Below are 26106 nucleotides of genomic sequence, written 5' to 3' on the forward strand. Positions count from 1 at the left end.
AAGGCTCCCACAGTGACGTTCAGACAGGTGAGTACAACAACAAACCCACTAATTTAGCTTGCTAACTGTTAACTCTCTGTACAGAGGAGGATGTCAACAACCTCTGCGTTGCCTAGAAACGTAGCGTTGTGTGTGTGTGTGTGTGTGTGTGTGTGTGTGTGTGCGCTCTGAGGTGTGTAAAACCTGTGCTTTAATGTAAGTGTTGTTTGTGGGATACAGCTGCGGTCGACTTTATACTGTCTATACATCTCTGTTGTCTGCCTTGCTGAGGCTTTAGTCTGGTGGTAAAATGGCGGGCTGTTTAATTTCTGTAATTAATTTCTATGGTGTCCCTGAACTTTCTGACTACACCCCTGCAATCATATAAAAATGAGCAGAGATCTATAACAAGTTGAGAAGCTTTCTGGTGGAAATTATCTTGCATGTTGTAATTAAAACTCACCTCTTTTCTGGTTCATTTGCTTTTCATGAATTCCCACTGGCTCACGCTCAGATTTCAATCTTTTGCTCCCTTCCTTTTCCACTCCCCTTGTTTTCCGCCTGCATCCTTCTTTCTCTGTGTTCCTGTGCCCTCACTCATTTCATTTTCCTTCTTTACTGCTCTTCTTCCTTTTCCCAGCTACACTATTTGCCGTATGACAAATGCACACGGCCATATGTTTACGGAGCTGATGCAGCTCTCCGTGCACACAGATGATATTTTGCCCCTTGATGACAGCAATCCCATGCTGCAGCCTTGAGCTCCTCAGAACAATACAAGTCGTGAACAGTGTGTGGGGAAAAATCTGCCAGGCGTCAGTTATCCTGCAGTAATGACTGTGTGTGTGTGTTTGTTTGTGTATCTCTTATGCATGTGTGGTGCTTGTTCAATCAATCAACCTTTATTTATATAGCACAGTCTCATATATTGTGATCCAAATGTCACAATATACAAGACTAGATGAGCAGGAGACTGGCTGTTTGTGAGGACCATTATCCTGGACTCATTTGCTGATACTGCAATGCAGCTGAGAGTGATGTTTATTCCAGGAAGTTTAGTGTTTGTCTGTAATTGGTAATTTGTGCCACTGCAGAATTTAGCTGTTCGAGTGTGTGCCTGACAACTTTAAAAAATGCAAATGTCTTGGGCAAAAATTTCACACAGCTGTATTTGGCTGTTTAGTGCCAGTGCTATGTATGTATGTGTTATATTTCACGCTGGTCGGATATTTGTTGTTTCTCAAAACTAAGACCTCATTTCCCATAAACCTTTCTTGGATAGAGGCTGTAATGACTTATCCAGCCACCCGCTCTTTATCATGATTTATCATGACAATTTACTCTTGTCTCTTATGTTTTTGGCTGACTTTGACTGTTGTGTAATCATACAGTTGATGCAGTAGGACACTGTAGGGGAATTATGATGGGCTGTTGGGAGAGGGATCGAATTCTGCACAGGGCTTCATAAATGGTCCCCTGCTGCCAGACAGAAACTAGAGTCAAACCAAATACATCTACTATACATCTCAGGAAGACAGCCAAAGCAGTTTGATGTACATTTTGTCATATTGAACAGGATGTTTACTGTCTTTTCTTTAAAAAAAAGACCTTGTATTTAACTACAGTTTGCCACCATTTCTCCTGAAAATATAACTTCCTGTTCTTGTTGAGAGTGAAGGGCTTCTTTATATGTCATACATTTTCTTCTTAGGTTCCTAGGTCCTTGCAGTCATTTCTGTCAGCTAAGAATGGGGATTTTATTACATTGCAAACATCAAAGGCACTTTGTACATAAAAGTTGTTCCCCTTTCCTCAGTAAAACTGCTGTTTTGGGTTTAGGTTTATAAATGGACTGATTCACAGGCACATGAGCCACAAACCTATCTAGAGAATTGATGGTGTGTGCTAGACAGATTTTTCTGTCTATTTCAAACGTTTTCTATCATTCACTGACATTTTTATTATTTTTCTCAATAAAGTATAGACCGAGGAAAGCTACTATGTGACTTTGATGATTTATATCTGCAAAGTAATGAGTGAGTTTATTGCTTTTCGTTGTGGTTTTGTTTATTTAATCGTTTTTAAATGTCACTGACACTGTTGTTACGGTCCAAAGACCTCACATGCATGTCAGTGGGATAATTAAACTGTCCACTGATAAGATTTCCCGCAGTCTGAGCAGCGAATGTGGATTCAGCACTATGGACAGCGCCAGCTCGCTCTCCTCAAACCACTGCAGCATTTTCAGCTCCGCTTTAACTCACCATGAAGCGAGACAGTCTACGACAAGATACGATTTTAATAATCTCTGTGGTCTTTTCAGTATACATTAAATATACCAAGTAGCATTTAATTCAACAATATATATAATAATGTAATACATTGTTTGACGGTTCTTAAATCACAGCAAATGCGAAGGAAACAAGTAAGTCTAAAGGATAAGCCTTCATTCAGATTAAGTGCTGTTTCGTAGAGCATATTATGCAAGCCGAGCTGACTAGAACCCCCAGTGTTACTAGTGAGTCGTGCAACAGGTGTGTACATGTGTCGATAGAAAAGGCGGCATTAAACTGCCAGCTTTTTGGACGGAGTTTGGAGCATATCTGATACAAAGACGAGCGCGCTCGTAAAACAACAGCAAAGAGAGACAAAGGTATGTGTACATGCCTCGTACCCATATTAGTGACGCCATCTCGCCGCCGCCCCCCTCCCCAAATGTTACCGGTTACGGTTCATATCCAGTCAGTCCATATACTGACTGTGTGGGAACCACGTGTCCGCGTAACTGCAAGCAGCTTTTCTTGGCAGGGCTGCATCAAGCTGCACAGGCAAACCGGACGTTTTCCTTCAGAACAAAAGTCGAGGGTAAACCAGACTATGCTCTTTTTTTCAAAGAAAAAGAGCTTGGGCAATACGCAAAGCTCTAGTTGCTTCAAGAAAAAAAGTATAAAAAGTCATACCTGTTCATACTTGCCTGAAAATGGTGTGATATATCCATGTCAATACTGTAAATTGTAGGCTGTATTTTTGGGCCTATTCTTTTTATTTGATTATTGAAATGTGCGTTATTATTCTGAAAACATCGGTTAGTAGATATAAATAACTAATAAGGATGGGTAATTTGGGAACACATAATGCTAGTTGTGCTGTATTTACTATGTCACTGCGGACATGATTTTTCATATTCCAATCTAAAATCTAAATATCAAAATGCGTTGATAAGAATGTTCTTTTAATAAATCAAGTAAAGTGAAAAATCATAGCCTAGTAGGTTATAAGAAATGAAAGAGCATATTGGGGGAAAAAGAAAGAAGCAGTAGCCTCACATGTAGACGTATATGAAAGTGTGCGCAATTTTGATGGTTCGGTCTTTTATTGTGACGGTGCCTACCGGAATAGGTGTTTTGTTTAATTGCTCTCACTTTGTTGCTGGTTGGGTATAGATAGTCAGTGCACCTCCTCGCGCCCCACCGGCCGTCGGTCGTCTCGAGCGCAGCTGAAGGAGACGCTGAAGAACCAGAGGAGCGCGAGAGGACCACGAGCCGGACCCGGTCTTCTTCTTCTTCTTCTTCTCCATCTAGTTTCTGGAGTAGTAGAGGCAGCAGAGCCATAGTCCAGCAGCCTCTTGCCATCAGTAAGGTGAGGAAGAGGAAGAGGAGGAGGGGGAGAGAGGAGAGGAAGAGGAGACAGACAGACAGACAGCAGCAGTATCTTGGCGCATTGGAGCTTATGGATTATTGAGAAGTGGAGGCCGAAACGCGGATCAAATATTCATAAGGACTTTTCAAAGAGAAAAACACAGAGTGGGATAGTGCAGAGATTCCCTGCAGTGATTCACCTGCCCGGTCCAGCGCTTCATGCGCTCTCACTGATCAGAGACCAGTGAACCAGCGCTGCTGGAAAAGGATTCTGCATCTAGCGTGTGTGCGTGAGTCTGAGTGAGTGAGTGAGTGAGTGTGTGTGTCTGTGTGTGTGTGTGTGTGTGTGTGTGTGTGTGTGTGTTTGGAAAGGAGCCCCCCTGCTGCAGTACTTGCCTGCTGTACGGGTACAGGGATGCCACCGACTTGCTGACGGACACCCGGTATCCGCACCCCTTCCCTCCTCCTCCCCTCCTGGACGGACGGACGCACCGACCCCTGCGAACCCCACTAATATGCAATGGTTTTTTGTGCAGAAGCCGACAGCTGCCGCGTACTGCCGACTTCACGCTAGCGCCGCCGCATGCCTGTCCGCCGCTGCCGCTCCTCTCCCCGCGCCGCGCGGCAGACGACGCCATTTGAAGAGGAGCGCTCGGGGGCTTTTCACGCCGCGGCGGCCGGGCGGCAGCAGCAGCGACCGATCCTCCGCCGCTGAGGACCACCGGCCGCTGGGGCAGCCGGAGGCGGAGACCGCGGAGAAAAGCGCCGCAGCGGTTGCTCTTTTCCTGCCGCACGGGGACGACGTCAACGCGGAATACGTGCGGTTTCTGGTCTCTGGGCTTGTGGAGGAACCGGGCGAGAAACCGGGCGACGAGCCGGGCTTCCTGCTCTTATTCTTGTCTATGGTGCAGATTGGGGGGCCAAAGCACCGCCGAACTGAGCCCAACAGCTGGCCTGCTCTGCTGGCATGCAAACAGGGGGGCGGATCAGCCCCCATGCGGTGGGTGAATTTTAGGCTGCCGCATCCGGAGCGCCTCTCGTCCCCCACCTCCTCTTCCTCCACCTCTTCCTCCTCCTCCCCCGTCTCGGCCAAATCCATGCGGTTTATTTGGAACAACATTTTCAGCAAAGGATCGCATATGCTGCAGTGTCTTTGTGGCAGGAGCCTCAAGAAAAACAAGAACCCAACTGGTGAGTTGGTTGGCGTGTGTCTCTCTTTCTGTGTGTGTTCGTGCGTGTGTGGGGGTGATAGGGAAACACTTTATTGCGTGTGCGTGCATGCAGGAGTGTGTGTGTATTCCCTCCTGAGACTGCACTATTCGACTGCTTGCTGGTGTTTCTCTGCAATCGCAGTTGTGCAGCAAGTGAGTGCACTACAGGGAGGGGAGGGGGTATGATGGGGGGCCAGAGGGAGAGAGAGGGGGTGATAACTTATTAGCACAGGAACTGACTACAGTGACAGTGCGTGCAAAAAAGACTGCGTGTGTGCTGTGCCTGGCAGAAATGCTGCAGAAAATCAAGTCTAATGCAGCATGCAGACCCGTTCAGGCTCCAGTAACCTGCATGATTAAACAGCACATGGCCTTATTTAGACTCCCACTGTGGATGTTCAGTGCGTACTGTGGAATAGGAAAGCGTGGAAAGAGTCTGTGTGTTTATCTTATGGATGCAGACATTTCAGTCCGACTGTGTGAACACAAACATCTCTCCTCATGAGATCGAAGACTGAAAGTGATGCTGTGTTTAGCAGAGCTCAGAGCTTCTTGGGGGACCGACTTTAAGGGGTCTTACAATGTTTATAACAACTTTTTCATTCAGGCGAGCTGTTAATTATGTCCAGCATCATGCTTGGCACACTCCCAGGCAACACGTCCATCTTCTAAAGTTGGATTTTTGTACATAGATGTAATTTCAAAGATCAGGGCTGGGACACCTGTCTGTCACATGTCCCCAGCTGCGTTCATCAACAGGGTGCAGGGAGGATATAATTAAGAGTGAAATCCAGTTTAATTCACCAGCAGGTCTTTTGATTCTCTTAGTCATGCTCTCCAGAGAGCACAGGACACATTTAGATTTGCTAAAAGCTTTGACCAAACCGAATAGTTTGCTTTATTTTCCACCAGATTTTACCCGCACTCTGAGTGAGGGCAGGACAGAGATTGACATTGGCATTGCAACAGGAAGTGGACATTGTTGACATTATTGGCATATTGACAATGCATCAGAGAGTTGGCCTCTGTATCCTCAACACACTGTTTAGAGGGCAACAACAGGCCCCACGAGGCAACTTTTTGAAGTCAGATGGCAGTCAGATATTATCTTTGTATGAATAAATGTACAAGATTGGCCAAACTACCCATCATTGCCTTTTATTGTCTCTGACATGGGAATTGTAAGGTGCTATGTGGTGTTTATGTATTTTAGAGGACTTGCAGCAAATTACACTTACAAAAAGTGAAGTTACAGTTACATTTACAAAAAGTACAACTGATCCATTAATTGATTAATTGTCTGCCCTACCATTGTAATTTGAAAACTTTGTTGTTGTTTTTTTGACTGGTTGACAAATTTTCATTACTTTGGACTTTGTTCAATTGTGACGGGCATTTGACATTATCTTTTAAATCTTTTAGGTGAAAAAGTGATGATAGACTAGTTGTTGATAATAATAATAATAACAGTAACTATAGTTGCAGCCCTAATATGAAGTCAGCTGTGCAGTGTTTAGTATACAGTGACCAAGTCATTACCGTGATCTATACTAATTTACCTTAACCTTAAAAATAGCTGACACATGGAATATGTAGTTATGAATATGCAAATTTTGTAGCCACTTACTTATTGTAGTTTTTGACATGGTAACTATCGTCATATGAACCGGAAGGAGAATACATTTTACAGGCAGGTCAATGGTCAGTCTGCAGCTGGTCGTTACTCTGTGCCTTGCTCAAGGACACTTCATCAGGCCTCGATTAAAGGAACAGTAGACCACTACACCAACCAAATGTGAGGGATTCTCTCCTCTTGAACTTTGACCCAACCAAGCCAACATTTGCTTTGCTGTAAACAACCATAAATTGAAGAAAAAACATGCCAGTAGTGTCTGCGACATTAGCCATAGGTTTCCAAAGCAACATTTTAAAATTTGCTTTTGGGTTGCACTGTCACTGCCTTGTTGTTTGGAGCCAAAAAACATATTTGGGCAAGTGAGAACCCACATATCTGACTGTGAAATGCTGAGGTACCTGTTAATCAACCAAACACACTCAAAGCAGAATTGTTTTAAAGCCTGAATATATCCTAAATTATAAAATTTTTCTAGAGTCTGAGTTTTCTATGAGCCACCACCTTGTGACAATTAGAGGACATAGCAAACAACAAAATGTGTTAATGTTTGTTAAAGTTAATGTTGTTCTTTCTACTCTGTCCTGCTGCAATGCACTCTGATGCATCAACAAGCCTGTTTACACTGTACTTGCTAGCATAATGCCATGTTCATTATGTGGGTACTTAAATGTTTCCCTAAGTCCTTTGATGCATTTCTCTATACATTATCATTGCTTTGTGGTGGCATAGAGTAAATGTTTTAGTAACCACAGACAAGTGGAAACATTCAGCACTGAAAAGAAAAATACACTGAGTGGATATTCTGATGGTGCGATGAGGTCAAAAACATTAATGCTGTGTCTTCTCTTTGTCCCTGAATGCTGAAGAGTCAGTTGTTTGAGTGATTACGAAGCACTGTCCCTCTGGTTTGCAGCTGATGTGTAAAAATGACAAACACATAATAAGTCAAATCTGTGTAAACACTGCAGCATGGTGTAGGTCAGCTATGTAACTTTGTATTCGTTAAGAGCCAAAGTGTACCCACTTTTGCAGGAGATTGTAGTTTATGGCAGATAACAGATGCATAAGAGGGGTGACTTAAACTGTAAATATCTCCTGGAGAGCACATCAAAGTATTAGGTCTAATCTGTGACATTTCCATATACATAAATATCTGTTTTTCTCTTCATAACTGCCTGATATAACAATGATTCAACACATAAACAGTTTCTGAAAGGCTGGTAGGTCTTTCCTGGGAAATAAATCAGTACTTTATCAACAAACAAATACCTGCCATGTGTGATCGACAAGTAATCTCTGGGAAAACACTGGAGCAGTAAGTCTTTAGCACCAAAGATAAACCACTAATCTTGCAGATTAAAGGGGAAAACAAACAAAAACCAAATCAATATTGATGTGTTGGCACAGGTGAAAGGACTAATTTGCTACACAGAACTGAGCAGTTGTGCTAACTGCAAAAGCTTCACATCCTTTCACTCCCTGCCAACACACCACTGCCTGCAATTTACAAAGTGTCACATGACTCGTGTTTTTTGTGTCCTCTGGGCTCTGTGTTTCTGCTTTTTATATTGTGCTCCTCTTTGCTCATTTGATGAATTGGCTTGAAGGTAGACTTGCTGGATTTATGAGAGAACGTGTGAAGCCTGCGCTACATAAGCAGGGTTATTAACAACAATGAGTATGACCTCCTAACTCTGTTTCCCTGCAGTTTCAAACTCCCTCGCTGGGTGTGGAATGTCATTAAAAGGACAGACTTCCCCAGGACTTTAATGTCCTGTTAATGTTTTGAAATGAAAATTGTCATCTATAATTCAAAATGTCTTTTAACATACCTCCCGTTTATACATATATGTATAGTTCAGGGTCTTTCTGTAACGTGGGTCACAATGCTGAAACAGTCCATTAAGTGTGAAAGTTCATTCACCTAGTTAACTGTATGATACAATAATCTTAACTCAAGGTAACAGCTCATGTTCTTAACCAGGGAATGGAGTTGGCTCAGTTGGTCACTTGATATGATGATAACTGAGCCAACTCCATCCGCTGATGAAGACCATGAGATGAGATGTGATTAAAAGCTCCTGAGAAAGCTGGTAAGCGGACCTTGAGTTATTTTGTCAAATTAGTTGATTCATTCATTTGTTGAACCAATGAAAGTTAGTTTATGGCAGTTTTGATATTCGTTTTTGGACATTTTATAGACAAAATAATCAAAAAATGAATACATGGATGCAAATAATCATACTTTTTTGCCATTTATCCAATTCTCTGCACCATTGAGGCAAACATGAATTCATTTGACGTGGCCATTGAAGTAATTATGTCATGGTGAAAGTGATTGTGACTAGCTCAATGTTTTGCCTTTATTTTCTAGCCGCTGTGAGGTTGTGTAAGTAGTTCAAATGCATGTGATTGCAAACAGGAGTTCAAAAACTTGGCTTTTGCATATGTTGTTTTGTCATGTTAGGTGATTAGCTAATGAAAGCATATCTCACCCACCCACACACACACAGTGGGAAAGCAGAGAACGGCAGTACATGCAATCAAGTAAGTTCCTACCAGCATCCTGCAGCCAGGCTCATAGATTTATAGCAGCCAGCACCATATCGCTGTCACTTTCTTTTTTAATTAAAGAAAATGCATCAAGTCTCTCCCCCTGCGTTTTAGTACATATGTGTGTGTTTATGTGTAATACACACAGCAGTTGGTGGTGAAATATGGACCTGCTGTAGATGGGGAGGAGGTAGAGTTTTGCTGACTCGCATTTGTTGGCATTTTTCCTCTGAATTGCACTATTTAGCAAAGGTCCACTGGGAAGCCAGAAACACAGCTTTGTTTAATGTGTATGGATGTGTGTGTGTGTGTGTATTAGTATGTATGTGGTCAATTCAATAAGAAGCAAACTAAAAATTTCAGTGTCTTTCTTACTACAGTTGTTTTGTTGTGTAACTTTATTATATTTTAGTTGACTTTTACTAAATCTGTAGTATGGATTCCATTTCTAAAATTTGCAAAATAACAAGACTTCTGTGAATCCTGTGGGTGAAAGGCTGAAAGACTCCGCCAGTACCAAAAAATGGCATTAATAGTATATAAAAAAAATCTAGATTGATGTAATTAAAATAAAGATTATAACTTTAAAGATAAGATAACCACAGACAGATTAAGCTGAAATTCAACTTTGACATAACAAAAACTCACTTTTCTGTAAGTTTGTGTTCAGGTCCCACTGCTGTGGAGCATTTTCTGTTAGAAACAGCTGAAACTGTGTGAATGGAGTTCCAGTGTTGTAAATGCGACACCCTTTGTTTCCTCCGGATGAACCAGCATCAGTATCATTCATTGTTAAGAGGAATAAGGCACAATGTTACTCAATGTCTTGTGTCCCATGTGGCGTGACCCAGATAGAGACTTTCACCCTTTATAGCACACGTAGACGTGCACGCCCACGCACGCACATACACACACATGCCTGCTCACCTTCTCTGGAGAGTTGCCATTAAGGCATCGTACTTTATATTTTATTCAAACACTGGAGTATAGCAGTGGGGTTCGTGCCAACTCAGATCTGTCTCTGCAAGTGAAAGGCTCCCTCACACACATACATACACTACATATTTATGTTGTTTAAATATATTGTATTTAAATTATTTTCAGTCGCCTTCACAATGTCATATTTTCCTCAAGCTTGCAACAAAGTGAATTTGTGTGTGTCTCTGTTTCTCAGTTGCGTGCTGTTACATTGTCCAAAGGTGATGAGTTGACAAAAAAGTGACAGACATCATAGTGATGTCTGTCCTCTAAGGTCACATGGAGGGTTTTGGTGCAGTCCTCTAATATGCTCCCTTTATGTGAATGTGTGTGTGAGTGAACTCATTAGCTCATGGCCTCATTGTCCAAACACACTGAGTCTGCAGAAAGACATTATGACTTTGCTAGTCTGATCTGCTTTTATCCAAACTCCCATGTACGTCATACTTCACACACATACATGCTGTCAACTAATCACACACAGTGCAGTTTCACAGGTCATTTATATAATTGGACCAGAACAAACCAAACTGAGCTGAACTTTGCAGGTAAAAAAAGCTAAAAATGATCCAGTATTTATGTGATATTCATAATGGTAAATTTGTATGTATGATGATGTCTTATACACAATTTGGTAAAGTTTAGGATATAAAATGTGCGTTTAAAGCAGCTATAATTGATATTTTTATAATAAGAATGGATCAAATGGCTATGTGTAATGTGAAAGTATTGCTCTCCAGACTCAGTTCCCCTTTGTGGAGCTTTATAGTGTCTTTCAGCACATTCTTTTCTGGCCTGTTACGTGATTCTACTTTGGGTTTAGTCTCCCCACTTTCATAGGGCCTTGGGGGCTCAGGGCCATTGCATGCTTTACCCAGTTGGTAATGCAGTATTAGCTAAATTTATGTAACAACCAAATGGGAAGAAGAAAGAAAAATGTTGTAAATATCGTAAGGAAAACTTGTTGCAGAAGGTAGATAGACACAATTAACTGTTTTTCATATGAGGGACTCTGTCTTTGATAGAACGTTGTACCAATGAAAACTGTTGACAATGAGGTCTGTGGTCTGTTTTGGAGAGACAGGTTGATTTTTAGCTTTTCCAATGTTTTTTTCAGTGCTGTGAGCATACTGTGTGTGTGGGTGAAGTGACCCTTTAACAGCGCTGCTCACTGACATTTCTATTCGACACAAACATTAAACCTGCACACAACTCTTAATTCTGGAGAGAGTGCACCAAAACGACTCAAACTTCATTCCTCCCCCAATATTTCTTTACATGTCTCTGCTACAAATGTTTAGGCTCTAGACCCTGAAACTGCCATCTACCACACTGTTTTTTGCATTTCTGCTTTGGAAGGACAGGATTGAGGTCGAGATAAATGAGTGCAGTTATTACAGGATGTCAAACAAAGAAAAAAACCTTATGAGAAGCCAGTGCTGTTGATTACAGTTCAACTCTGTTCAGGAGTGGAAAACACTTTAATTTTCAAAATGAAGCAATGAGCAAAAGAGAACTGGTGAATGAGGCAATGTGTGTGTGTTTGGACAGCTCTCGCTCCAGGTTTCTGTCAAGAGGGAGTGAGTGCTGAGTGTTATTTTTCCAAGTGCACTTAAAAAGCAGCAGGGCATCAAAGGCTCCACTAAGAAGTGTTTTCACAGACTGAATGATAAGAAGTAGAGAAACACTTGACAACATCTCTCTCTCTCTCTCTCTCTCTCTCTCTCTCTCTGACTCGCTGTGTAAAAAGTGTTTAATTGGGCTGGAGATGCCGAACAAACATTTCACATAAACATCACTGTATTATAGTGCTACAGTGGTGAAGCATAAGGCTGGTGATATTATACACAGATGTTGGCATGCAAGCTCAACAGCTGTCAGCCACATGATTTGTTTGGCCTCAAATTAAGCATGAAAGTTCTTCCTTTTCCTTGGAAACTTTGACAAAACAATCCCAAGTCAAGGTCCACTTACTATCTTTAATAAATATAATGTAAACATTGATAGCTAATGTCTGATGATGTCTCACTCTGCAGCTTTGTCTTAGCACCTCTTCTCTTTATCTCTGTTCTCCACTTCTCCCCTCCTCCTTTGTTCTGCCTCTCCCTCACACACACTTGAGCTGTCTTTTAGTCTTCCCTTGTCTACGTTAACCTTTTGCTTGATGACAGCCCTGCATGACATAATCACCATATCTGTCTCGCTCACTATCGTGTGTGTTGTTTTGTGTGTCCACGTCTGAGGCCGCGTTGGGGGAGTCTAGGTGATTTAAGAAGCGAGTTTTCCTAGGAGTTCAATGGCCTGCTGTTTACAGTTGTGTATGTGTGTGTGTTAGCCATGGACTTTGAGTTTATACTGAAGGTAGCAGAAAGGAGAATAAAGGCTGCTTTGGGCAAAGCTGAACCAGGTAAGATGCTCTTTACACTGGAAACAGCTGTTGCACCTGTCCAGAGACTTAGGAGGAGAATAGAGAGAATCTCTAAAAAGAAAAACTATGCATAAGAACTTCCTACAGTAGCAATGTCATTCATGCTGACATCCAAACATACTGGTAAAGGAATCAGCTGTGGTTGTAGTTACACTTGGCTTTGGCTTCATCATGATTTGAAGTCACCCATTTCATATTTTTTTCAACTTTTCAGAAGTTTGCAGAAAATTCATTTGACAGTTAGAAACATGGCTTATAGGAAATAGACCCTTTTTTGTTGCTTCAAATGACTTTTGAATTTCAGTTATAATATGTTTAAATCATCATTCATGGGGTGCGTGGGTGATGCAGAGGCAAAACTTCAGCTTCTTTATGTCTTCTTTGTTAACTCGAAATGGGGGCCAAAATAACTATAAAAAATACGGTGTGATGTTACTTTGTGGTAAATAACACATCATTAAAGTCCTCATTAACTTCACTATACAGAAAAGTACACATCTGTTAGAACAAGCGTTCTTTTAACTGGATGCTTGATTGGACAAAAAAGGCTATAATTTCTCTCAAGTCCAAAAATACTGCAGATAAGACTGTCAGGTGTGAATGGGCAAAAATGATCCTACTTTTGTTAAACTAATCCCATCCAGACAGGCTTTAGGGTGCTTCAACATGGATGAATTTGATTCCTATGATCCCTGAGCCCAGAGCCTTAATTCTCACACAGCTCATGAATTTGGACTGATAATGAAAGTATACACACAACACACTTACAACACACACAGACACAGAACATAAAGTGACGTGCCTTTTGTACTAGTTGATAAGTCAGACGTCGCACTCCAGCCCCTGTGTGTGTGTGTGTGTGTGTGTGTGTGTGTGTGTGTGTGTGTGTGGACAGATGAGGTCATAATGCCCGCCACTGAAGCTGCTCATCTGTTGCTTCCTTCCCAGCAAAGTAATTTTCTTGTTCCATTAGCTTGTCTCCTATTTTGTCTCATGTGAGTCACATGACTGAATTGCCTTGTCATATACGGTATGTGCCTGTCAAATTCAATCCTCAGCCAGATAATATAGCAGTTTAGATGTAGCTGTAAACATCTTTCATCCATCAAGTCCTTCAAGTCCTCTACTTTAAACTATTACACTTGTTGAGCATTATGGTTGATTATTTTAAGGTAGAGTCATAAAATGTAATGGCAAACACCCCCATGAATGCAAATACTGTCCCACATGGGTTACCGTAGGTGGTTATTCAGTGGGCAAGCTGCTCTTTTAATCAGAAAGCAGCAGAATTGGCAAAGCATGTTGACCAACACATACCACCATCTCTAGAGAAGATTTAAATAGCCAAATATGGTGAAATTTAAATATTTGTGTTGGGGGTGGAGGATGGATTGAGAGGGTAAAACTGCACCATCCTTCTTAAATCCATGTATAAGAGTTGTTTGTGTTTGTTTGTTTTAGCAATTGTTTACCAAAGAAATTCCATATTTTACTTGCTTCAGCTCTTCATTAAATTATAACGTGACTTTTGAAAAACAATTGTTTAACTCTAACTTTCTAAAATGGCAGTAAATTCATTCAATTCATTGAAGCTGACTTGGAGCAATTAGACAGGGCAAAATGAGAATCTAAAAGGCTTCACCTCTTATAAAGATGCTTTTCATGTTGTGTTTTGATGGTTAACACCAGTAATTAAAACTCTCTGATAAACTTACTTGTGAATTGAGAAGATTGGGAGCAATAGCTTTTTTGTCCAATTTTGAATGAATTGCAATGCATGTTAACACTCTGTCATCTCAAATCCATTAGCCTGCTCTCCCTAAGGCCCTAGATAATGGACACAGTTGTAAAATGGTTATAGAATCAGTATTTGCAATGCCCAGGGTGGGTGTGCTATATTAATGTCTGTATCCCCTCTTAAATCGCCCTTATACCTGTGAGACGTGTTGCTCTCAGACCTGTATTGTGGCACAGATCTGCTGAGAAGAATTACTATACACACATAGATGTACACACATACAAGGTTCCTTTGATGCAGGAATGTGGGGAAAATAGGTTAGTCAGAGTCTCTTCAGCGTTACTGTCAGCCTCATAAATGTGTTTTCACCACCTAGAGTATTCACTTGAAGTATTTTGCCTTTATACTCTGTCTGTTGTCATGTCACTGTATTATTTATCTAAAGTTTAACTTAAAGAAAGATGGAAAAGGGATAGATCTGCTGTGTCACCTCCATTTTCTAATGTATATGTTGATTACTGAATTTGTTGGCCTTTTGAGTTCCTATGTTTTTTTTACCCTGCGAAGCCAGAACAATGCAAAGATCCTTCTCCAAAGGTCCACCACCTGCTCAGTCATCCTCCTCCTCTATCTAACTTCTCTCTGTAGAGAGGTGTGAGGAATAACAAGTTTTTGCATGACAAAATAGCTGAAATTAGGCATTATTTTACTCATACAATAGCTGACTGGAACTGCTGCTGAGAAAAATAAGCTTAAGTTCTCGCCCAGCATGTGCTCGACTGTGGGTGGCACTGAAAACATTCTCCTTTATTGAGTCTTGAATGCTTAACAAAGTTTTATCTCTTGTCACATTATCTACCTACGCTCTCTGTTCCTGTTATTCAAAACTAATTTTGTGTCTTAGTCAGTTAGCTGCACATACAGGAGCATTTGAAAGCACTCTAAAAACTGCTGGTAAAGAAAAATAAAGCATTTTGTCATCAACAGCAACAAGCCCATCTCAAACCTCCTTCTTTGGGAAAATATAGAGCAGATATGGTCACTGTTTTTCATGCTATAACTAGTTTACTGTTATGTACTAGTAAACTGTTTTATTCTGTCATAGCAAGCGGATTAAAACAAACTCAGTGTACAGTCTTAAATGATGCCAAGTGTTGTAAAAGTATTGCCAACACAATCAAACTGACTCGCCGAAAAGCAGTCGGCTGGGAATTGTGGTTTAGCTGAGATTGAAAGAGTGCACCTGTTGGGAAACCATTTCATTTGACTCGGGCTGTAAGTGCTTTCTGACCAAGACCACTGTAATACATACACACACACACACACACACACACACACACACACACACACACACACACACACACACACACACACACAGACACACACAACCAGCAGCCGGATAGAGAGTGAATTCATTAATATTGACAGATGTATTTGATTTCTCTGACAATGGTCCAGTCTGTACTGTATGTATAGTACTACCCTTCTTCAGCACTACACTGTACTAAAGCACTTCATTGTGCTGCACAATACTGCTCTGTACATTCATGCTACATCTCAGCACTATCAACAGGAGGTTGTGTTTTGTCACAAACTGCCTCAAGGCATGTAACAAGAAGGAGCAGGTATCCTCTGGGTGCCCCAGTTACCTCCCATAGTCTAAACGCAGGTCAAGTAGGTAAGGTGAATTGCAAGCATCAACCCTGTGATAGACTGGAAACCAGTCCTGGGCATACCCTGCCCGTGCTGAATAACCACATTTGCTTATTACTTCATGTTGTTTCTCAAAATGTAGCTGATGTTTGTGGGTTTGGACATTTTAATGAAAAATTACATTTGATGTGTGGACTTATTTTAGGATTTAGTGAATGCAGTCTCTGATCAGCATGGGTGTTTTGTGTCCCATGTTTTTGGTTTTATTATATTCAAAATGATACAAATAAAAAAGATCCATGTGGTGAAAGCTGCAGTGTCACAGAAGTCAGCGATCAAATCTGGACATGATGTGTAGGTTAAGAGGAGGAGACGTGTTTGGATAATAGAGAGGGGATGAAGTGGTATCACGGCAGTCTGCTTGACTGACTGCACTGCATGATCAATTTAAAGAGCGAATGAGAGAGCTTGAAATAACATGCTTTTGATACACTGCTTAAAATGAGTAATACAGTTTTTCTTTTTATTCCTTATGTTGTTTGAATTTGTTGACTTTCCTTATGTTATCTTTTAGATTAATTTCAATAAGTTGATGTTTACACATTTTTCTACAGTTTCTCACTCAAAACTTAAACACCTGAAGTTGTAATGTGATTACATACATAATGATAACTGCATTTTCACATTATATAAACATATTTTCAAGCCCCCCGCCACCTCTGCCCAGCTTTGACTCTCAGCACCTCCTTAATTCAAACTCTGGCTTGAAGGATTTCTCCCTTCAGTCTCTGAAGTTATCTCTCCCCCATCCCCACAGTTCCACCCTCTCCCCCTCCTCTCGTCTTCCTCTGTAGTTCTGACTTTCTGGGGAAAGATCTGGAGCGATTATGTAACCACTCTGACGCAGAAGTCTTCCATTTTCAACTCTTATCATTTTGCGTGGAAAATTGTCACTGATGAATAGAGCCACTTACTATACCTGCTCTAGCAGCTGCTTGTGACCTCTGACCTCTCTGTGAAAATTGAAAAATGGAGGGAAATCTTTTTGAAATACTGCTATTGTAATAGCTGGATCTGGATATGCAAAGAGTTTTCCTAGACTGCACCTCATACATTTCTTTTCATTTACCATAATGATTTTTGTTTTTTTTAAGTGTAAGTTTACTTCTCCATAAAAATCCAAAACAGGCAGCCATAATGGATGAGATTAAGTTGGAGCAGGCTGTTCGTTTTCAGACACATCCACTGTCTACAGTCTGTTTTTTTACAGTCGGTCACTCTGGGGAAAAGGCATGACTAACACGAATTGACTTTCACTGTTATTACTTCACACTTCAAAGTACCAACAACACCAGAAATATTAGAACTGCACTTCCTGGGGATATCCCCTTAAAGTGTCCCTGAGGCTCAAAACAGGGAGCTTTTAAAGGAGAGATCAATAGTAATATGTGAGGTGTTTAGAGGACCATGGTCAATGAAGCTCTCTATTACTGACATCCAAGTCAGACCTGCGGTTGAGAAGAGTCTTTACCTTGGAGTCCTTTCTTTGGGGATGTGGGGTTGCTTGATATGCAGACAGGAGATTTCTTCATACACTGATAGCGTTTGATCTATATTCCCAATAAAATAGACAGTTGTCTGTCTTGACTTTAAGGCCAAATTGCTTTGCACAGCAGAGTGTTTTTTCTGTTTGCCTCATTTAGTTTAATATGACTAGTATAGCTTATGGTGGATAATGTTAGCAAACTGTGTAACTGATGCTGCTGTGTCAGATTGCTGATTTTACGACTCTTCTCTACTCATGCTACTTTTAAGCAAAAGTTAAAGCCTTAATTTAATGAAAGCTCAGACATATATACTGTACTACGTCCATTTAGATACAGCAGATAATCGGCAGTAAGAAAGACTTTCGTCATCTGTAATGATGCACATAGCTTTGTCTGTGGTTGCTAGGTTACAAGGGTTGGCTTATCTTGCTGTCATATAACTTAACCCCAAAGCAAAGTTGTATTTGTGATAATAAAGGTTACTTTAACCATCCTGACTGACAAACTAGTATGACAGGAACGAGAACCCAATGTATGTTTTACCGTGCCTATCCCTGTGAATCCTCTGACACTCTACATGTAAAGTTTTCACTGGTTTTTGTGCTGCGAGCAAGAGAGGCGTTGAAAGAAATTCTGGGATGAGAGAGGAATAGGTATAACAGGGAGATTGAGGGGAGGGGGGGGTGGGGTTCAAGACGGCAGAGACAGCAGACAGAGATGGAGGAAAAGAGAGAAGGGGTGTGAATGAATAATTTAGTCCCTCCATTCCCTCCCTCCTCCTCCCCGCTGAGTTGGTGATGTTACAAAGATAGATGAAGGGAGGAGAGGAGAAGAAAGGAGAGGAAATAAATGAAAAGAAGAGGAGAGGAGAGGAGTCAAGGGAAGGAGATGAGATAAGAGCAAACAAGGAGACAAGAGGAGATGAAAGGAAAGGAGATGGAACAAAGAGAGGAGAGGAGACGAGGAGAGGAGATGAAACGGTAGAGGAGACAAGGAAAGGAGATGAGAGGGGGAAAGAAAGGAAAGGAGACAAAGAGAGGAGAGGAAACAAGGATAGGAGAGGAGACAAGGGAAGAAGAGAGGAGAGGAAAGGAAAGAAAACAAAGAGAGGAGAGGAAACAAGGAAAAGAGATAAGGGGAGCGGAGACAAACCCATAGGCAGAGCAGAAAGATAAAGTCAAAGACGCAGTATGATGAATGTAATTGATGCCAGGTGTGTGTGTGTGTGTGTGTGTGTGTGTGTGTGTGTGTGTGTGTGTGTGTGTGTGTGTGTGTGTGTGTGTGTGTGTGTGTGTGTTATCCTCTCAGCATTCAGCAGGTGTTCTCTCCCTCCGTTCGGAGACCCACCTGCGTCACTAATCACTCGTTACCAAGGTAACAGTGGACTTCCCCGTGTCTGTGCTTCTGTGAGTGTGAGTGTGTGTGTGTGTGTGGGTGGGTTTCTGAGTGTAAATTATGACTCATCCTGCTCAGTTCAGAGTGGCTATCCTCACACTCCTGTCTGGGGATCACCCACCCACATCTGTTACCTCCCTGTCTGTCTTTTTCAATCCCCTCTTTTTCAACTCTTTTCTCCTCTCTCCCGCAGATATTTATGGCTATTTGATTCAACATATCTTAATGTTTACTTGTTGCTTCGTCTTGGTCTGCTGTTTGTTCAGAGCATGAGAGGAACACATTCATTAGCCTGAGCATTAGTCACCATGACCAAACAGAGAAAAGAGCGCCACCTACAGAGTCTTGCTTTTATTGAGAAAATGGAGAGTATAAATGAAGCCCAGGTCTTGTGGGCAATATTTACAACCAATCTCATCAGGTGAATCTTCCATTTAAAGGAGTAGTTAAACATTTTGGGAAATAATTATTTCTGAGAGTGAAAAAAGAAGACACCACTCTCATGTCTGTGTGTTAAGTCATCAACAAATTGACAATATTATGAGCAAATGTTAAAACTTGTAGGTAAATAAAAGTCACATCTGCCTCCTTCCAGTTCCCCATCTGGCCTCAAGCACAGTTCCTGTATTGTACTGTATATGTATGAGCTTCTTGGTGAGCGTACAGAAAACCAAACAGTCATCGTCATCCTCCCACACCCAACATGTTCAATACTTCTCTCAAGGTAGTCGAGCTGTTTTGGTGCTGGTGTACAATAACTCCTTATTTTTCCTCTGTAGGCGTAGGTAGCGCTTCTTTCTCTGTGTTTGCGAACAAACGCCTTGAAATGTCAAAGACAGTCTTGCTTTCAGCATCTCAATGCTATTGCTTTTGGCTGGTTCATTGTGTTCTTGTTCTAACTGGAACCACAAGTAAATTACAATGTCGTGTTTTATTCACATGAGTTTGCTTTTTAAAGTGCTGCTTTGGATTCTAAAATGACTATAAGTCATTGCTGCTCGGAGTTGCGAAATTGCGTGTTTTAACCAGAATATGTCTGTTCCCTAATGGGACACTTACAAGTTTCACTTTTGGCTAATGTCACACCAGAGGGGCACTTGAGCAGCCTAAATGCTGCTATATGCTGCTGAACCCTAAACCTGCACATGAACTAGGTGCTCCTTTTTCATTTTCACCTCTGCTTCTAAGGGAGTCTGTGTGCCCCGCTGAACACATCATCACTTACTACTCTTAACTTAAAACTTGTAGGGCTAAAAAGGGTTCTTAATAAATATCTTATGTGCAATGTACACATACATTTGGCCTGAGGTTGGCACTAGAGGAAAGGTTATTGAATGATAGTAGAAACTCCAACACACAGCCAGTTGGCTCCATTCTGACTTAAACTCTTTTCTACTGCTACATTCTCCCTTTTTTATTCTTAAAACTGAATAGAAATATAATGAAAGTAAATAGAATGGAATTAGCTTTCATACTTTCATAAACATTTAACTACATGTAGAATATTGATCATTGATTCTTTTGTTTGAGTGTAAAGATATTGTTTGCTGTATTAATCATGCCTGTGTGGGGCCTGTAGAGGGCGCTGCTGTCTCTGCAAAAACACAGGAAAATTGTGTCAACACACAGACATGCAGAAAGCTTCAAATGCAATAAAAAATAATTGAAGTGTCTATCTGTGTGGAGAGCACTGTATTAAAGCATTTTCTTTTTTTATTAATGCACAGTATTGCATATTTCTGTTTACTTTCATGATTTGTGTGTTCTTGTGTTTATCAGTGTGTGTGTGTGTGTGTGTGTGTGTGTGTGTGTGTTCTTTTGCAAAACCTGTACCATGAAGCAGAAAGACTTTGGACAGGCAGAGGGTTTTTTGTTTGGGGGGTGTGCATGGTGGAATAAGTGGATGGAAGAAGGATGGGGTGCAAAGAATTTTTCTTTTGAAGTTTAATAGCCGTGTCCCGCCTTCCTCCGATGTTATAAAAAGCAGCAGAAGAGATGAATTTTAATGTAAATGTAGCTTTGATTTATTCATAACTCCTTCACTAGGACTGACCTGGATAAAAGAGCGTACACACCCCTTCCTCACACGCACAAGTACACACCAACACACACATCTTTTTTTTTTTTGTTCTCTTTTTCCTGCTGTCTGGGAGAGAGAGACATGCAAGGACGAATCAGTAGTTCCTTCTGTATTTAAATAGCAGCCTGTCAGCAACATCAAAGACCAAAGAAGGAAACCCTGGATGCTGTCAAAGATTCTAGGTTTACCTGCTGAAGATCCAGGTTGACAGACTGCTGCTGTTGCTGTGTTTGTATGAGTCTCTGAATAGGCTATAATAGGACCAAGTAAGGCAAAGTATATCACAATGAAATTCATAAAAAACATAATGGCATTTTTCAGTTCTCAAAGACCAAAATCTGATATGCTCTTGTAAAAGTTCTGCATTTAGAACTCCATTTGGTTATTATAGCGTTTATATGAGCAGGCTTTTCAGTCATTCACGCTATTGTCTTGTTTCTGCAGGGGCCCACACTGCTACTGATCATCATGTACCACACACAGTGAACTGCCACTGGGTTATTGATGTACCACCACTATTAATACAGTTATTAGAGAACTCCTACTGTTGGGCTGGTGCTCTTAGACATGCTCTGGTGCCACCTTGTGGGCATGAGAAATACATCATATTTCTCTGATGCCTTGGAGACAGCTGTGTGTGTCTCTGCATCTGTATGTGTGTCTGTCTCTGTCTGTCTGAGTGCGTGTATGTGTGTGTTTCTATGAATAGCACACACACACACACACACACACACACTTACAGAGGTGGAGAAAGACAGTGTCAGAGAGAGGCTGTTCGCTGTCCATGGTGCCGAAATATTTTTGGTTCAAGCGTTCTGACCTGCCTCTGACGTCATGAAGCCTCAAAGCGACATCCTATTATTTTTTAATCGCATATGCTTCTCCCGCTGCCCTCAAGTCCTTTTTGGATCCGTGCAACATAGACAAAAATACTTAAGAATGAATAGGACTTATTCAAAATAGTTTTAAAACCAAGAATTTATGTAAAAATAACACTAATAAAATACAGTAAATGCAGGCAACAAATGCTACTAGTACCAATAATATATTAATTTTACATTTTATTTGTTTTGAGATAATTATTTGCATTGTAAGCCTTTTTGAATGTAGCCACTCTTGATCTATGATCGCCCAGACTAACAAATAAGATAACAATCATAACCGTTATTATATAGCCACAATCTATATTGGAATCCAAAGCCTATATTGAATGACAATCAACCAATTAGAAAGTGAGATATCTTATATGCAAAGTTGATATTTGGGATTGACAGTGATGGAAATGGTTCATCTCTTTGGGAGCATCAGATTTTGTTATTTCTCTGCAGAAGTGTAAATTAAGCTTTGTTGTTGGTGCTAAAGGAAATGTGAGGAACTATGAATATCCAAAGCAATTTAATGGAATTAAAGCCAGACAGTGTTGGACAGTGTTTTTTAAGAGATAGAAGTACACATTGTTCCTGAGACTTTTCAGTACCATTGCAGTCAGAATATCTAGAGGGAATTACACTTTTCCGAGCCGATGAATGAATTGTGTCATTCCCTGATATGATGGGGGTTCTACCCAACCCTCAAAAATCCATACGGCCAAACTCCACTGTTCATTATTCATTGTAAGGACAGACAGATTGGAAAAGGTTTTGTGATTTTCTTTGATATCAGTTTTCCCAGAAGAGAGGAAAATTTCATTTCAGTGCTCTTTGTGTCCAGCTGGGTCCAAGCCCAGCTCTTTATTCTGGAGAGATGGCTGACCTACATGCTGCAACTCTGCAAAGACAAATTCATGCTGGCTTGTGAAATTTAGGCAAAACTTAAACTGGAACATATCTTTTCAAAATAAGAATACTTGATAATGTAACATTATATACACATATGTAAACATGCAGTGCAGTGCTACACCTGATACTGCCCCTGTTACATCATGGAGGAAATGTGAGTGTACTGTGTTCAGTCCTGAAGTATAAACTTACAGCTATTAGCACGTGTACAGTAGACAAACCTGACATGTGAAGCAGGCAGCCCTCCAGTTTATCAGCCTGTCAATCTAGCTCACCTCTTGCATTTTTAAACCATTCATTCATTCAGCCTGTCATGAGCTGAATGCAGGCAGTAGGACTGTATGGGATGAGGCAATGAGTGGAGCAGGTTTCATTGTATGCAATACCTTCCTAAACATATAAGTTACATTCTTTACTTGTGTCAGTCTGAAATACAATTAGTGTTCCACAATTTATATGCTCTGTTCCTACAAAAGGTTAAGTAAAATGCAGAAGGCAGGGCTGTTGCCAGCATTTAAAAAAATACTGAGGTCATGAGTCCATGAAAATATTTGCATATTCATAGATTATGGATCCTACAGAAACAGAAGTGGGTTCAGAAAAAGTGGGCCACTTTTTGGCAAATGTGCTGAGGCTCCATTATCGTTGAGGGACAAGTAGTGATTTGGTTCCACGCAGTCAAATGGCAAAACTAACCAGTGCTTAAATGTCCCACTTTTGCTGAACCCACCTAACAATTACTGAAGAACAAGTACTACAAGTACAAGAACTTTTTATACGAAAAGGCCACTATAAACTCCATAGTGTTGCAGAGTACGTATGTCCTATTCTACTGTTTCCTTGAATGAACAGAAGTCTCCCGTGCTCCATCACGCTATACCTTCCATTCTTGAAACCACCCGAGCACCTGCTACCGGTTCCAGCCGACACCGACCGGTGACGTCGCCCCCACACCCCACACACACCTCTTCACTGGCCCCGTAATGAGAATGACAAGTTGTTTTTGAGAGCGCGTGTGTGCCTGCTCGCTCGGCGCGTGGCTCCAGCAACGCTGTGTTGCCAGAGAGCGCTCGCGCTTCCCAACGTCAAACCACCCAGAATGGCAATCACAGGGACTTCCGGTCATTACTTTCAAAATAACATCGATAATGTAAGCTTTGAGACACATTTCTAAGTAATGTTAGTAATGCTCCCGTATACTTTAAAAAGAAAAAAACACGTTTCACAAGTAGGCCTATAGCCTACAACAGAAAACTAAAGGTCTAAAGGACTAAAGGAATCACACTAAATGGTCATGAAATAACACAAGATGAAACTGTGATAAAGAAGAAATTTAGCCATGTAGCAGCTATATGATTTTTAAAAGCAAATACAAATCACATGGATAATGTGGATATGATTTTTCTTTAAAAGGGTAGCCATGTAACAAACGCGTGTAATTTGTCCTATACGTTTAAACTGTTAGTTGTGTTTTTATTAAGAAATATTTTTTCTTAAATAATTTAGATTAGATTAAAATTGACCACTTGATGGCAGCAACAAGTAGCAAAATGACAGAGGAATAAAAATACAGCAAATCGTTGTACTATAAATTGTTTTTAGTTTTTTTGTCTGAAAAGTGAGTCATTAATGTATATAATCCATTTGAAACACAAATCATATTAAGCTCTCACTTTGAAAACCAAACCGCCCTCTTTCCGGTGATGCTCTTGGTAACTGTCGTTAGTTTCACGCAGCTGGAGCTGCTCGCGGCTGCACGCGCGCCTCGCGCTTCAGTCAGCGGAATACAAACGGACGTATTCAGAGGAGAGGACAGAATTGCTTTCTGAGGCATTATTCTCCTTTTCAGAGGTTTTTGTTTGTCTCGCCTGTTGACCATGGGAACACAAACTGTCAAACGGGGTCCGGTAAAATCGTTTGGAGGAGCCGTTCAGTGACAGCTGCTGTTATCTGACTGACAGACAGACCGGTGAAACGTGACGGACAGGTAAACCGCTGTACGTTTCAAATCAATGGCCTGGGGAATAACGACAAATGAAAATATGCTGTAACGTGAAGTGGTGTGTTTATTTTGGACTTTACCGCTTTGTGGCTGAAGTATGGGGCCGTTCTAGCCGGTAAAGCGGAGACTGGAGGTTTGTGTCTGGTTTTGTCTGCGCTCCGTCCCCTCCGGTGGACACAACTGAAGAGACTGGAGACACCGACGGAGACAGGGCTGATTTTGTGTCGGCTGTTTCGGCGGAGACATGGCAGCGGCCATCGCCAGCGGTTTGATCCGGCAGAAGAGACAGGCGAGAGAGCAACACGCCCACCGACCGACTACTCACCGGCGGCGGAAGAGCCCCGGTAAGAAGCAGGGGCTGTGCAACGGGAACCTGGTCGACATCTTCTCCAAAGTCCGGATATTTGGCTTGAAGAAGAGGAGGCTACGGAGGCAAGGTGTGGAGGAAATGGGGGGCAGACAAACGCGCACATGCATGCACAAAGACAATCGCACACACGCAAAATATATTGATATGCATATGCGCGCGCTCTTCCACACACATGAATAAACGCACGCACTTGTGTACACTTTTACGCGCGGCCACATTCGCACAGAACCACCTTCACACATGCACGCTCTGGCTGGTGCAAGCATGTAGACTACTCACGCGCGCTCATACACGCGCACACACCCCAATCATGCATAAACACAGACTGACAGACTCGCCCCTCTCCCTCTCTTTTTCCCTTTCTCCCCTCTGTGGTGACACACACACACACACACACACACACACACTGTCATGTCTTGTAGTGTCTTATGGTTCAGTAGTTTCCAGGTACATCCATTATTGAAGCCACAGATTAGTCTGTCTAGTCTCTCTCTCTCTCTGGCTGTCTCTGTGTGCATCTCTACCTCGCTCTCTCATTTTCACCTCATAATTCAAAAAGCCCTATCACCACGATTAGACTTTGCGTTAAAATTAGACTAAAACACAATGACAGGAACAAAACTAATGTCTGTCTCTTATTTTGAAATTCCGCTTCTGCTCCATGTAATTCAGATTTTTCCCTCAAAAACAGGTTTTTGTTCAAAAAGTAAAAATGTCCACCATTCAGATTTCAAGTCCCACTCAAAGGCAAATGAACATTATTGTTAGATCACGGGACAGATCTTGCCGTCAATGCACAGAGAAGTGATTAGATATGTAAGTGAATGCAGATTAATGAGAATGTTGTGATTGTGTGCTGTGGTAAGTGTTCAGTAGCAGAGGCGACAAGTGCCTTTGTAATCAATTGATTGTGTGAGAAACCAGCAGGTGACAGTGTGTGAAGGGATGGATGAAGGGAGGAGAGAAGGAGGCAGGAAATGAGAGGAGGGGAGGAGGGACAGGGGAAGAGATGTAGGAGAGACGAGCGTGAGGAGTCACGTTGATAGGAATGGATTTTCAGCAGTTTGGTCTTGTGAGTGTTGAGGATATGTGGGATCTGAGAGCCAGATTCCAGATCATG

The 26106-nt window shown here is 41.4% G+C and overlaps 1 protein-coding gene across 2 annotated transcripts in view; it reads left to right on the plus strand.

The window, feature by feature from the left end:
• Positions 1-4132: 4132 nt before the first annotated feature.
• Positions 4133-26106, plus strand: part of LOC139306496 (fibroblast growth factor 14-like) — a 45284-nt gene continuing 23310 nt past the window's right edge. Inside the window, exon 1 of one of the 2 annotated variants that reach the window (XM_070930370.1) lies at positions 4133-4808. In XM_070930370.1, the coding sequence (XP_070786471.1) occupies positions 4133-4808 (676 nt within the window). Of the gene's footprint in view, positions 4809-24860; positions 25054-26106 lie in introns of those variants that run through there. The other variant, XM_070930371.1, reaches the window with a different exon arrangement.

This window comes from Enoplosus armatus, chromosome 24 (assembly GCF_043641665.1).
Source record: "Enoplosus armatus isolate fEnoArm2 chromosome 24, fEnoArm2.hap1, whole genome shotgun sequence".
In the NCBI taxonomy this organism is placed as follows: domain Eukaryota; kingdom Metazoa; phylum Chordata; class Actinopteri; order Centrarchiformes; family Enoplosidae; genus Enoplosus; species Enoplosus armatus.